Genomic DNA, 16,187 nt, shown 5'->3' on the forward strand with positions numbered 1-16,187 from the left:
AATTGCATTTAAAACACACTCAAACACACATGTGCACAGAAACACTCTCTCACACACACACATACACACCAACAGATCGGCAGACAGGGTCTCATTCGAGATTGCGCGCGCGCCCACAAACACACACACTCACACACACACACCTGACAGACTGCTCTGTCTCAATCGAGATGTGTTATGGGCTGCCCTCGTCAGTCTCCACAACAGGGGCTGAATCTGAAATCGCCTCCTAAAACCTCAATCACTATTTCCTACGTTATCCAATACAGTTCACTTGATGAGTGAATGAAAACGAGTGAGTGAATTCGGACAGCTGTTGTGTGTACATCAGCTGTACACTCATTTTTGCGGTGCAATGTGGGATTGAATGAGTGCACTCAATAACGTCCACTATGGTCTGGACACCACTACAAATGGCTGTCCCCTCAAACAACGCCCTATTTGAGGGTATATTTCGGATTCAGCCAGGGTACTGGCCTGCCGAATCGGAACCAGATGACAAACTAGGCAAGTCAACCTAGGCTATAACATTACAGCTGATTGAGCGTGTGTGTGTGTGGATGTGTGTGTGTGAGCACGCGCGCCGATATGGTGTGTCTCTGTGTGTGTGTGTGTGTGTGTGTGTGTGTGTGTGCATGTGTGTTTTAAATGCAATTACAAAGCAATTGATAGGTTTTGTTTAACTCTGAAACATTTTTCGAGGTGTGTTGTGGTAAGAATAGCTACGGGTAGCGCCAGTTGATTGCCGAGTGCCACTATTCTACGTCATCAACCTAGAACGCAAACAAAATGGCGCCGCCCATTGTCTAAATATATAATGGATTTTTTAAATAACGTAGATCTATCATGGGTTTTCTATTACATATTTCAGTAAGAGACATCATTCATGTTATATTAAGCCATACAAGTCTTAAAGGGTTAGTTCAACCAAAAATGAAAATTCTGTCATTAATTACTTACCCTCATGTCGTTCGACACCCGTCAGACCTCCGTTCATCTTCGGAACAGAAATTAAGATATTTTAGTTGAAATCTGATGGCAAAGGCCTCCATTGGCACAATGCACGGTTCACTCTCAAGACCCTTAAAAGGTACTAAAGACGTCGTTACAAAGTCCATCTCACTACAGTGGTTCTACAATAACTTTATGAATCGGCGAGAATAGTTTTTGTGCGCAACAAAACCCTAAATAACGACTTATATAGTGATGACGATTTCAAAACAAGGCATCATGAAGCTTTGAAGCGTTATGAATCACTGAGTCGATTCAGCAGTTTGAATCGCCAAATTTCAGCAGTTTGGTGGTTTGACACGCGATCCGAATCATGATTCGGCTCACTGATTCATAACGCTTCGAAGCTTCATGATGCCTTGTTTTGAAATCGTCATCACTATGTAAGTCGTTATTTAGGGTTTTTTTGCGCACAAAAACTATTCTCGCCGATTCATAAAGTTATTTTAGAACCACTGTAGTGAGATGGACTTTGTAACGACGTCTTTAGTACCTTTTAAGGGTCTTGAGAGTGAAGGGTGCCACTGAGCCAATGGAGGCCTTTCAGAGCAATCAGATTTACACTAAAATATCTTCATTTCTGTTCCGAAGATGAAAGGAAGTCTTACGGGTGTCGAACGACATGAGGGTAAGTAATTAATGACAGAATTTTCTTTTTTGGGTGAAATAACCCTTTAACACCATGGGATCCCTTTAAAAACAAATATGCATGAAATGCATGAAATGCAAAAAAATTTTGTTCACCTATATATGGGCTGTTTAAAAAAATGCATTCTTTTCTGCTAACAATAACAATATGCTAAATCACGTGTGAGCTGGAGGTGAGTCAGATCTATTCTTGAACATGGGAAGTGCCGTGTTGGCACACCAAACCCAACTGTCTGGTGAACTCATCCCAGCGTGGTCTCACTGAAGGTGCTGTTCAGACCGTGAATGCTAACGTGGAAATGGCCGAGCTGGGGCGCTCACTCTGTTAGCATTGACAGAATGAGACAGCTAGGTCAGTGTCTCGCTCGCTGGGAGAGCAGATACCATATCAGCAAGTTTTGTGCCCTTTGTGTGGACACCGGGGATGGAGGAAAAACATGCTGTAGCTTATGCTACAAACACCAAGTGATGTGAGTCAGCTACTAATTCATTACCTTAGTTTAGCTAAACTAGAAGGCTAGAATCTAGCTATTGTTTTGCCAACAATTCCTTATTTCTAACATGTCTCAAACGGGGTGCACTTAGGTTTTTTTTATTCATGAACGAAGTAGGTAAGGTTGAGGTCAGGACTTGAGCCCTGCTGAGAATTTATCACCCCAACATAAAATTAACAAGAGAAAGGAGCCGTAATTGGCAGGCCAGTTGGTACCCGGCCAATAAAGTTTACAGCAAAGTTAAGATGAAAATTTACAAGAGACAAACTCCCCTCGTTTATTCTGAAATTAATGTCTCTGGTTGTTTATGGCTCTGTTGCCTTCTGACATCTATTTTGAAAGAAATACTCCCAGCAGCAAGTTTATGGTGTAGTTTATGATGTGGTCTCAAAATTCATGGGCATAAATCGTAGATGCTCTGTATTTGATTTTCTGTATTGCCTGATGATGAAAGCCTGAAGACAGAGATTTGCCCATTAACTCGAGCCCAAAGTATACTTCCATTTTGACACAAATATTTAGCGTATGCATAAAACTTAATGGAGAGCCTTTCTAAGTGTACTCCATTTGATAGCTTGTGTGAACCTTGTCCGTGTTTCTCTGCACTATTGTGACCAATGAAAATGTCTTTGCACTCTTTTATACTTAAGTTGTGTGCATCTTAGAACCCACTCCCAAACGGGCTGAGCATACGGTTAGAAATATCAGGCAGTGCAAGTACAGTAAACGTATAATGCTGATGATGACATTTACATCACACACACTGTACACACACCTTAGAGTATACCTAAACAGCAAAGTATACTTTGGACTTCAAAGTTCACCCAAAAAATGTATTCAGTCCTATTTTACTCACCTTCATATAATTGCAGAGTGAAAATGCAGTGCAAACCTGCCATTGTAGTTAGGCTTCTCAGCATACACGAAACATGAGTAAGTCTTCTGAATCCAAAATTATGGTATATTCAAGTTGTCAGAAAGATTGTATTTACAAGTTGAATGCACATGAACGCCAGTCATAATTACAAGTGGGAAACTGAACTGTCTTTAAGCACAGACATTCAGAGTTGGACGCATGTGGCAGGGCATCCAGGCCATCAGTGACTACAAACCCACCCACTCCACCCCCGCAGCCACTGATGTCAACTTCCTGAACGAGCTAAATCACTTTTATGCTCGCTTTGAAAGAGACAACAGAGAAACTGCCACCAAGCTCAAACCCTCAGCTGACCCACCAATCACACTCTCCTCCACAGATGTCTGCAAGTCACTGAGCCGGATCAGCGCGCACAAGGCTGCTGGACCAGACAACATCCCTGGTCGTGTTCTCAGGGCATGTGCGGAGCAGCTCGCTGAGGTTTTTACAGACATTTTCAACCTGTCTCTTGCCCAAGCAGCTGTACCTTCATGCTTCAAACGCACGTCCATTGTGCCAGTGCCAAAACACTCTAACCCGAGGTGCCCTAACGACTACCGCCCTGTAGCACTCACACCCATCGTCATGAAGTGCTTTGAGCGGCTGGTCCTGGAACACCTAAAAGACTCTCTACCATCCACATTGGACTCACACCAGTTTGCCTACCGCAGCAATAGGAGCACAGAGGATGCCGTTTCCATGGCACTGCACTCTGTGCTCACTCACCTGGACAATAAGAACACTTATGCACGCATGCTGTTTGTTGACTTCAGCTCAGCATTCAACACTGTCATCCCAACCAAGTTAATAGCCAAACTTGGAGACCTGGGCATCAATACCTCAATGTGCAACTGGATTTTGGACTTCCTAACTGACAGACCCCAGAATGTTCGTTCAGGATCCACCTGCTCCACATCCATCACACTCAACACTGGTGTACCACAGGGCTGTGTGCTAAGTCCGTTTCTCTACTCCCTCTTCACCTCCGACTGCAAGCCTGTGTATGGATCTAATTCTATCGTCAAGTTTGCGGACGACACAACGGTGATTGGGCTCATCAGCAACAACGATGAGACTGCCTACAGGGAGGAGATCCAGCACCTGGCCACATGGTGCACCGAAAATAACCTGCTCCTCAACACCACCAAAACGAAGGAGCTCATCGTGGACTTCAGGAAGGAGTCAAGAGGCACACACGACACCATCCACATCAATGGAATGGCTGTTGAACGTGTCTCCAGTTTCAAGTTCCTGGGGATCCACATCTCGGCGGACATGTCGTGGACGACCAACACCTCCAGCCTGGTCAAGAAGGCTCACCAGCGCCTCTTCTTCCTGAGGACACTGAGGAAGAATCAGCTCTCCTCGGCTATCCTGGTGAACTTCTATCGCTGCGCAATAGAAAGCATCCTGACCAACTGTGTCGCAGTATGGTATGGGAGCTGCTCTGTTGCGGAGCGCAAGGCACTGCAGCGGGTGGTGAAAACTGCCCAGCGCATCACAGGGACTCCACTGCCTGCCATCGAGCACATCCAGAGGAAACGCTGTCTGCATCGAGCTCGCAGCATCCTCAAGGACTCCTCTCACCCAGCCCACAGACTGTTTTCTCTCCTGCCCTCCGGCAGGCGTTTCAGGATCCACCGGACCAGGACCAGCAGACTTAAGAACAGTTTTTTCCCCAGAGCTGTCTCTTTATTGAACTCAAACCCCCGCTGATCCACTCCCCTCATATACTGATAACTCTCCTACCTCACATCCACCTTCACTTTGTTATTTGCACTACCGACTCTTTATTACAGTAACAACTGTTTACTTATTCATTTTGCACTACCACACCGTAACTGGATTATGCTCATTTGCACTGCCGACTGTTATTTACAGTACCTACTGTTTACATTTGTATTTTGCACCGTACTTCTAACTGTAATATGCAATCACTTCCACTGCACTTTTACACTTTTTTTCGGATAGCTTCTGTCCATAATTTATTGCACTACCTTAATCCACTGCCATATTCCTAATTTTAGCCTAACATATCATTGTATACCTCTATCTGTAAAATTCTGTTTATAGTAATAGCCATCTGTATATTATATTATATTCATAGTACATATCCACCTGTAAATTCTGTTTATAGTATTAACCATCTGTATATTATTCACTGTACATATTCACCTGTAAATTCTGTTTATAGTAATAACCATCTCTCTATTTATAGACATATTTATATATACTCAGTACATATCCATGTCCTGCACTTATGCAAACGTTGTATATCCTGCACTTGCTGCTATTGCACTTCTGGTTAGACCTAAACTGCATTTCGTTGCCTTGTACTTGTACTTGTGTAATGACAATAAAGTTGAATCTAATCTAATGTAATATGGAAATATGGTGGACGCATCTGTATTGACAACTTTGTTTCATTTACAATACAAATAGCTAATACGATAGTATTTACAAAACCTTTATAAATTGAATGAAAACATTAAAAAGCACAACAAAATTATTTTGTACAAGTGGGGTTAAAAAATCTTGAAAATGTTAATTTTAGTAGAAAAGATTCATCACCATCTTGGTCCAACAACAATTATTGCATCAAAATCAGTCACAAGACATGAAAGAATCAATGACCACTGACATCAATTGAGACAAAAAAAAAAAAAAAAATGGCAAATTTGTTTTGGCAAATCTAAACTTGCCCAGTCAGGGCCTTGAATGTTTATGTCCACAGAGCTGCCCTGTGTCAAATGTATGATCAATTGTTCATGTGTTTTGGGTTACCTAGATGAGAATCGCCAGCAACCAAACAAAAGATGAGTTGATAGTCAAGACTTTTTCTCTTGCATATGAGGCATGTGGACAGACTTCACCAATGACTGTCAGAGCTCAGTCAACTAGAAGAATGGCAGCTTCCGATCCCTACAAGAAGTTTTGTTATGCGGTGGGCTGGTCCTCTCCACACACATTTGCGAGATTCTACAGCCTATACTTGGACTCCACCCGGGTCCCAGGTGCTCATGTCCTAGGATGTGCTCGCCAGGAATCACACTAGGCAGGCACTTGTCAGTACGGCAGAGTGGGTATTAGCCCATTAAAGGGAATGTCCATAAAATGATTATTTTCCTTACAATGAGTGAGTAAAAGATGACAGAATTTGCATGACTATTCGAATGTGGAAACACTGCAATGTTTTCTGTAACCAAAACATAATAACACCACAAAAGTGGAAAGAACAGTACGGTAATCAGTACATTTCTGTAAGATTTTCATACTCACTAACATGAAACGGTATCTTTCTGAATCGCTGTAAAAACATCAGAAATTAGCTATATGGGCAATTTAAGGGTTTCTCTGTTTGGCCGTGTTGTGTTGTCTCTCGCTGAGTGTGTATTAATGAGCTTTTCCTTTCATCAATGACACTCAGGGTCGTGCCACTGACGGCAAAGTTCACAGCCCTGTTTACAGCTCAGGTGAGAGATGCTCGGGGAAGAGGTGTCACCTCCACGATAATTAAAAAACGCAAGCCTTCACTGAGGGGGCTGTCCTTCAAACGCCTGCATGCTGTTCTGGGAGAAGACTGTTTCTATACTCTGCAAGGAAATGGTTTGAGAAATGTGCAAAAATGCCTGAAATTGCTCAATCCTCTCCCCCAAACACTGTCGTATGGTTTATCGATTAATGATAATAGCAGTTCCTGCAGCGTTATATAAAAAAAAACAGCAGGATGCAATAAAATGTAATAACCAAATTTTATGATTCTACATATACACTCACCTAAAGGATTATTAGGAACACCTGTTCAATTTCTCATTAATGCAATTATCTAATCAACCAATCACATGGCAGTTGCTTCAATGCATTTAGGGGTGTGGTCCTGGTCAAGACAATCTCCTGAACTCCAAACTGAATGTCAGAATGGGAAAGAAAGGTGATTTAAGCAATTTTGAGCGTGGCATGGTTGTTGGTGCCAGACGGGCCGGTCTGAGTATTTCACAATCTGCTCAGTTACTGGGATTTTCACGCACAACCATTTCTAGGGTTTACAAAGAATGGTGTGAAAAGGGAAAAACATCCAGTATGCGGCAGTCCTGTGGGCGAAAATGCCTTGTTGATGCTCGAGGTCAGAGGAGAATGGGCCGACTGATTCAAGCTGATAGAAGAGCAACTTTGACTGAAATAACCACTCGTTACAACCGAGGTATGCAGCAAAGCATTTGTGAAGCCACAACACGCACAACCTTGAGGCGGATGGGCTACAACAGCAGAAGACCCCACCGGGTACCACTCATCTCCACTACAAATAGGAAAAAGAGGCTACAATTTGCACAAGCTCACCAAAATTGGACAGTTGAAGACTGGAAAAATGTTGCCTGGTCTGATGAGTCTCGATTTCTGTTGAGACATTCAGATGGTAGAGTCAGAATTTGGCGTAAACAGAATGAGAACATGGATCCATCATGCCTTGTTACCACTGTGCAGGCTGGTGGTGGTGGTGTAATGGTGTGGGGGATGTTTTCTTGGCACACTTTAGGCCCCTTAGTGCCAATTGGGCATCGTTTAAATGCCACGGCCTACCTGAGCATTGTTTCTGACCATGTCCATCCCTTTATGACCACCATGTCCCCATCCTCTGATGGCTACTTCCAGCAGGATAATGCACGATGTCACAAAGCTCGAATCATTTCAAATTGGTTTCTTGAACATGACAATGAGTTCACTGTACTAAAATGGCCCCCACAGTCACCAGATCTCAACCCAATAGAGCATCTTTGGGATGTGGTGGAACGGGAGCTTCGTGCCCTGGATGTGCATCCCACAAATCTCCATCAACTGCAAGATGCTCTCCTATCAATATGGGCCAACATTTCTAAAGAATGCTTTCAGCACCTTGTTGAATCAATGCCATGTAGAATTAAGGCAGTTCTGAAGGCAAAAGGGGGTCAAACACAGTATTAGTATGGTGTTCCTAATAATCCTTTTGGTGAGCGTATAAACTGTGTGTAGTGTTCTTCATTAATAAAAAAATAAAAAAATATTAAATGTATTTGTACTGCTGCTGCTTTTGCTGGACTTGCTACTGCCAATAGATACTCAGACACGCTGTTGTAGGCATTATGATATACTGCTGCTGAATAAATAGACATACAAATATCCAATATGAGATCTATAAAGGTGGAGCTGAGGGAGGTGGAGGGTTTCAGAGTAATAATGACCAGCTTACAACGAACACTAAACCGGACTATTCAAATGTTGATAAAACAATCTCATTGGCTGCAGAATCAGCAGAAGCCAATCAGCTTTTGCCATGTGGTGATAATGTGATTGCTTGCAGACTGCACGCAAATGATCTATCAACCTTCGCCATTTAGAGTTTATGACTGAATCAGATGAATATTTTATTTATATATAATTTTATTTATTTATTTTTTAAAGATGGAAGAGATTGACATACCATAACTGAAGATGCTGCGATGCTCCGAGTGTCTTCCTCAGGTCCCTCCTGGTCATCACTCTATACAACACAAAAAAACATGAACTCATTAACATATGACCACCCACATTTACATTTTAAAGGTACAGTGGCAAAAACAGTATGTTTGATTGTAAAGATCAGGGTGGAAATTTGTCACGGAACATAAAATTGTAACTGGGTTTTTGGTAGAGAGGAACCTTGACTAACATTATAAGTGGATTTCAGGCAGGAAAAATGGCAAAGATAATTCTATGCTTGTAAAACGTATATGATGCCCCTCAAGTGCTCATATTTTTGTGTCTCATTATGTGCTGCCTCCTGATGTTATGATGGACTTTCAGACGCTACAGGAAATGTGAGTTAAATGGCAGATGAACGGTCACAGGAGAATAGCGGAAACAAGGGATTTCACTCTCTCAAACACACAAATAAGTTTCTTTATTCAGTATTCATATTATAGTTCAACAACACTATGACAAAGAGTCAAAGGTTTATGTTTGTTAGTAAATTAATACTATTGCTATTGTAAATAGTATGACTAACCTAAGTTTTCTTTTGCCAAATCCCTTTTTATTATCTTGCCAGACTTTCATTGATGGATTAAACCAAATTACATGGCAAAAAATGGAGTATAGTTTTTTGGGTCCAACTTTATATTAAGTGTATGTAACTACTATGTAGGGCTGTAGTCAAGTCCACCTTTGTCGAGTCCAAAACAAGTCCAAGACCAGGACAGTCAAGACCAAAGAGGTTTGAGTCCAAGTCAAGTCCAAGTCCAAAAAGGTTGGCGTCCAAGTCAAGAGCATCTAGACCACATCCTTCACTATTGATAATTTATGTGATGCGAGACACAGCATATCTTCTATTCTAAGATAATGCTTTTGCATTATATTTGTAATGACCAAAAATCCTGTGCAGAGTAACACTGGATCAAAATAGGCATTTTATTAACTTTAGGTATAGCAATTTCACTAAAGTCACATTTCTCAGTCTTTTTATTATAATGTAACAATCACATACTAAAAATTGTATTACTTGTCCTAAAGATTGCATAGGAAACCGATTGCAAACCGGAAACCGAGGGTAACGCAGATATGACGCAATTGACAGGCGACTCCCTCACACGTCCCGGTTCCTTGGTTAAAATAGCATTTTCCTACGATTTACAAATAGTTGGAAACATTTGGGATATTGTAAGTACTCAACTGAACAAAATATATAACACTGGCCTTGTGGTTTTTGGATATTTTACAGAAAAAATTGTACATAGTAGCCTAGAAATCTAGACGCACCCTAGTGGCAGCAAATCTAATTTCGGGTCGTCTAGCAACTCTCCGTTGGCGTGCGAGCTGGAAAAACCAAACTCTGGTCAGGCCAATCACATCGTGTATAGAGTCGGTGGGCGGGCTTAACATAATGACGGAAGAGTTGCGGCAGTTCCGAGTGCTACTCGTAAACAAAGAAGCTGGCGAACAGCAGTCTTTCGAATCGGCTTTGGCCGTGACTCTGGAAGACCAAAGAACGGCACTGAAGTCATTATTAAGAAAGGAAAATGTGTTTGGAGTTTTGCCGACAGGATACAGCAAAAGTTTAATCCATCAACTAGCTCCGCTTCACCTACCTCGTTGCTCTGGTTGGTTGTAGCGCTATCCAATTGCGTGCAGAGGGAATTTGAAAGACAACCGTTTATCCCGCCCCTCGGATTGAGCCCTGCCAATGGTGAGTTCCCAGACCAACATCTTGATGTGGGTCTGGCTTGTCAGGCTAGTTACATAGTGTACCTTTAAAGTTTACAGCAGCAAAGTCACTATAAATATTGTCTTTTTACTCACAAGGGTTTAATTTCACGTACTTACAGTAACGAATGTAACTTTAGTCAACTCGCTTCTTCACTTACCGCGACCGCTGTGTGTGTGTGTTTGTGTGCTCGTGAGCGATGAGGGGTCTGCAGCCCCACGGCCCGTTTAATAGCATTTTTTGGTGCCCATCGCTAAATAATCATGTTCATATCGCAATGACAATGAAAATATACGATTCATCTCTCATCCCTAATTTCTAACCTCATGAAAAGACTCATGCTCATTGCTCACCGACATTGTGTTTGTGGTCAAAATGAAAATGATTGATATCTCCGTGCAGCGTACACACGCAGAGCCAAGCATATGACGCAGCCGGGCGACCAATATAAATGCCGCTCTAGACAGATTGTGAATTAAACCAATAATGTTACCTGTTTTCTGAACAAGCGCGCTCCATCAATGGTTTTGTTTTGAAGGAGAAAAAAAGCATATATTGCTGGACTCGTTCGAGACCAACTACAACATTTGGCGAGTCCAATGATCAAGTCCGAGACAAGTCCGAGTGCAAATACCAGCGAGTCCAAGACAATAGAAAAACCAGACCGGCACTACTACTACTATACTAACATTTAAATTAATAATTTGATACAATGCACTTATTGTGTACATACATGTTTTTACATTGTATTTATATAGAAAAAATACCTGCATATACACGTATCCCACCTCAATAATGTAGCACTTTTTTTTGCAATACAACATCAGGACAATAAATGCTTTGTTCCAAACATTTCTGTTTGTTTGTAAGTACATAGTCCTTAAAGAGACACCTAATATAAAAGTGTGACTGTTTTTTATTTCTACATTTCACATCCATCCATGCCTCCATTTCCAGTAGGATGTAAGATCAACAGAATAATAATAATAATAAAAAACTCTGAATAAATAATGTGCATCTACCCATGAACAAAATGGCCATATTTTAGCACAAAGTCCTTCTCTCTTTTTCCACACAAACAACCAGTCTATCTCTCGTTCTCCTGTCAAACAGCAGTGAAATGTGGGGTTCTGACAGCTAGAAAGGCCTGCAGTTTCACACACCGCTGTACTGTCAGGCAGAAGAGTCCTCGCTGAATTTAAAACAGAATCCACTTCATTTGAGAAAAAAAAAAACTGGTAAGAGTGAAAGCTATGACTCTTTCAATATTTATAATTCTTTTTTCTTTTCTTTTTTTATAATTTAGTTAGAGGTCTTACTTTTACAAAGGACAGTTCTGTCATGACAACTCTCTGAGTGTTTGGCATGGTAATGGATATGACCGTTGATATGTTTGGTCTTGACAGAATTGATCTGCTACGCTGATGCAGGGCAAGTAAGGGACTTGCTACGGCCAATACATACATGACATGCTGCTGTGAGCAAGTAAGACATGCTGCTGCACAATAAAGCATACATGAATTACCCGTAGCAGATCTATACAGGTGGAGCTGGGGAAGGTGGAGCGTTTCTGAAAGTGTGCAGCAACTGCTACAGCAAATGCAGACCAGTATTTGAAGGTTAAACAGTGAGCTCATTGGCTACTGATCCAGTAGGACCAATCAGCTGCGCCCTATAGAGAATGATGTGATTTAAGAATCTGCTCCATCTAGAGTTTCATTACAGATCTTTGTATTTCTACCTCTAAATTCTGATTGCCGAACATAACTATATAAGAAATATGCAAGTTCATACAAATTCATATGATGTGACTCATCTGATCATATGAAATCATATGAAAAACAGACGATCAACAGATTATCAAAATTATTATTCAGATCATATGTAAAATGCACAAATGAGGATGTACAACAAATGAGAATCTGCAACAATTCAAAATAGTTATAAATTGTATTTATATATATATATATTTATATATTTATGTCAATAAACACACATTTGAGACCATACATACATTATATTGTCAAAAGCATTGGGACACCCCTCCAAATCATTGAATTCAGGTGTTCAATCACTTCCATGGCCACAGGTGTATAAATCAAGCATATAATGGATCGCTCTCAGGAGCTCAGTGAATTCAAGTGTGGTAACATGATAGGTTACCACCTGTGCAATAAGTCCATTCGTGAAATTTCCTCACTACTAAATATTCCACGGTTAGGGATTTTATAACAAAGTGGAAGCAATTTGGAACGACAGCAACTCAGCCACGAAGTGAAATCACAGAGCGGGGTCAGCGCATGCTGAGGGTCACAGTGCGCAGAAGTCGCCAACTTTCTGCAGAGTCAAGAGCTCCAGACCTCCAAACTTCATGTGGCCTTCAGATGAGCTCAAGAACAGTGTGTAGAGCTTCAGGGAATGGGTTTCCATGGCCGAGCAGCTCATCCAAGCCTTACATCACCAAGTGCAATGCAAAGCGTGGGATGCAGTGGGGTAAAGCGCGCCGCCACTGGACTCTAGAGCAGTGGAGACGTGTTCTCTGGAGTGACCAATCACGCTTCTCTGTCTGGCAATCCCATGGACGAGTCTGGGTTTGGCTGTTGCCAGGAGAACGGGACTTGCCTGACTGCATTGTGCCAAGTTTGGTGGAGGGGGGATTATGGTGGTGGGTTATTTTTCAGGGGTTGTGCTTGGCCCCTTAGTTTCAGTGAAAGGAACTCTTAATGCTTCAGCATACCAAGACATTTTGGACAATTTCATGCTCCCAACTTTGTGAGAACAGTTTGAGGATGGCCCCTTCCTGTCCCAACATGACTGCACCAGTGCACAAAATGTCGGTCCGTAAAGACATGGATGAGCGAGTTTGGTGTGGAGGAACTTGACTGGCCTGCACAGAGTCCTGACCTCAACCCGATAGAACACCTTTGGGATGAATTAGAGCGGAGACTGAGAGCCAGGCCTTCTCGTCCAACATCAGTGCCTGACCTCACAAATGCACTTCTAAGAAGAATGGTCCAAAATTCCCATAAACACACTCCTAAACCTTGTGGAAAGCCTTCCCAGAAGAGCTGAAGCTGTTAGAGCTGCAAAGGGTGGGCCAACTCCATATTAAACCCTACGGATTAAGAATGGGATGTCATTAAAGTTCATGTGCATGTAAAGGCAGGCGTCCCAAAACTTTTGGCAATATAGTGTACGTAAATGCATCCACTTGCAACATTGTTTAGGAACCATTAACATGAACTATGCTTTAACGAAAAACACGATGGAAAAACAATGAGTACAACGTGTATTTGTTTTGTGTTATGAATTGAGCTGTTTTGCGCATCTGTTTACATATTTATATGTACATAAAACGTAACATAAAACGTATGTTTTAGGCAGGCCTAAGAGTGCAGTGTCAATGCCAACAAACAAAATATAAAACAGGTACTTATTTTGTCTTTTGAACTGTATATACACATCTAATACAAGGTGTCTTACCTTGTACAGTGTTTCTAGCATATGATTAATATGTCTTCAGGCATGAACAAAAAGAAAAGTAATTCCATGATTAAAAGCCCAGAGCTAAACATGGGAATAGTACATTTTTATCCATAATCTATGAGATTTAGCGGGCCATTTACATATCTAAATGATTTACATATGGTACAGAGACCCTCTAGTCATAAATAATTTAATATCACAACATTTCCTGAAGGAGTAGCTCATCAGGGCCACATTAAACTTTAATTACTCTGTTAAAATCACAGTTATGATTCAATAACTCGCCCGGAAAACTAAATGTACCTCAACAGATTACTGAGATGGAAATAATAGCAGTGGACAAAAAACAGACAGTGGAATGGGGGAGGGAGAAAGATGGGAGGATGGATAGAAGGGAAGCCACTGAAGGGGTGTGTGTATGTTTGTAGTGTATTTCAAGTATACCCTACTTTATGGGGTCAAAATGTCCCTTATTTTGTATTTACAATGTTGTCTCGTTATATCTGTCTCACTATATCCTGTCCTAGAAGCTAATTATTATTTTTTTAATGTCAAGGATGGCAATATCCAAAATCCTTGTCCTTGTGGTCTCCATGAGGAAAACAGCTAATAAATCATACCAAGCGTTTTTTTAAAATCTAAAAGTGCAGAAAGTTTTGTCTGATGACAAGGTTTAGGGGTAAGGGGATAGAATATATAATTTGTACAGTATTAACATCATTATGTCCATGGAAAGAAGTCCCCATAAAAACATAAAACTAAAGTCATTGTAAGCTTTTGAGGTTTTGTGGAAGGTTTTGGAAGTGTTACTCCATCAGAAGCAGTTACTATTCAAAAATGGTAATCTATCTCAGGGAACCTAGTTTACGGTAAACACACAGTAAATAACAGTCTTGTTGGTTTTATATTATCAGTTCAAGCCCAGGTCGGATTCTGAAAATGCAGATGATCAAGTTGATCGAGTGAAACCAGCTTTGCAAGCACGACTTGAGCAGAACATGGTAAGTACTCTTTGTATATAGCCTGCGATGTACTCTCTCAGGTTCAGGAAGCTGTCCGCCATTAAATGTGCTTTGTAGAAGCAAACTTTTGGGTTTTACTGCTCAGGAACTGCTTTATAAATAAATCTTAACCACCGATTTCTAAGTTTATCCATTTCACAAGGCCAAACAAAAGGGTTTTGCTTTTGCATCCAAACACACAATATCTCCTCGACATGGTGACAACGCTACAATTTACTTAAGTCTTGTCTTCTCTCTTTGCATTTGCCTTTGGGCGGGCATTATGCTAATTGTACATTGTGATGTAGACGTTTGAGGAAGTAATATCTGGACTTCGATCGAGGCAGGTCTGGAGCAGAAGCATTATGAGCTTTGTAACTTTGCAGACATGCACTAACAGATACATTACACACAAAGAAATCGTATGACGCCATTAATATGAATTACGTGAACATGGGACAAATATAAAATAATTCCCAATCCTTCACTGAGCAATGACTATAACTTCCCAGCCAACTACCCATTTTATGATATATTATCAGTCAAGAAGTTCTACAGAAAAATACTTATTGGAATAAACCATAACTATTTAGAAAATTAAATACTTCAAGCTTGGAAATTCTACCCTGAACAATACAATTACCAGGCGAGCGTCACGTAAAAACAAAATAACACCCCCAAAGCATCTGAGAGCGATAATCAGGTCCCCAAAATGCAATGTGATTCATCTTATACTAATTAAAAAGCTTGCACAGCAACATTAACATATTAATTGAGGTTCAACCATAGGGCTGTTATGATGAGGAAATTCAAATGAGTCTTTCAAGAACAGAATAGAAATTGCGGTAACAGAGGGGTGAAGATAACACACACACACACACTCCTCTTGTACAAATGGCCTTATCTCCAACAGAGGCTCATATGTGTGTGATCTGACATGCCACCCACTTCTATTATCAGACGGCATTTAGAAATGAAAAACCCATTTACTCCCATTTACATCCCGTCTGCCTGTGAGAGAAAGATCTTGTGCCCCACAATGTGCCCAGGCATTGTCAAAGTGAGAACGGCATGCAAGGTCAGTGGAATTACCCGAAAACCTCTCACTCCGCTTGTTCAAAGAGGCGAGCAACAAGGGCTTTCTGGATAGGCGTTTAAGTAGGGCCATTTTCTCATTTGGTAATGTGTTATCTCTAACATATTATGTGTATTGAAGGTGGCGTGGCAAAACACAGATGTTTTAGTTAAGAGAAAATGACTTGGCTCCACCTGACACCAACAGTTTCATGGAGTCGCAGGATTAGGCCATTGATCTGGAATGGGGGAAAAAATAAACGTCATAACTTCTTTCAACCGGGAGTGGCAGTGAGGTCAGGCTTTGATAAGCATGAAATCACAGGATAAAGGAAGAATATCTG

General features: G+C 41.2%; 1 protein-coding gene across 2 annotated transcripts in view; it reads right to left on the reverse strand.

The window, feature by feature from the left end:
- Positions 1–16,187, reverse strand: part of LOC307121991 (uncharacterized protein) — a 142,810-nt gene that overhangs the window by 73,134 nt on the left and 53,489 nt on the right. For both annotated transcript variants that reach the window (XM_079809790.1, XM_079809791.1), the window contains exon 5: positions 8,525–8,584. In XM_079809790.1, coding sequence (XP_079665916.1) covers positions 8,525–8,584 — 60 coding nt within the window. The remainder of the gene's footprint in view (positions 1–8,524; positions 8,585–16,187) is intronic.

The sequence above is a fragment of the Gobio gobio genome (assembly GCF_949357685.1).
Source record: "Gobio gobio genome assembly, chromosome: 25".
Taxonomy (NCBI): Eukaryota; Metazoa; Chordata; class Actinopteri; order Cypriniformes; family Gobionidae; genus Gobio; species Gobio gobio.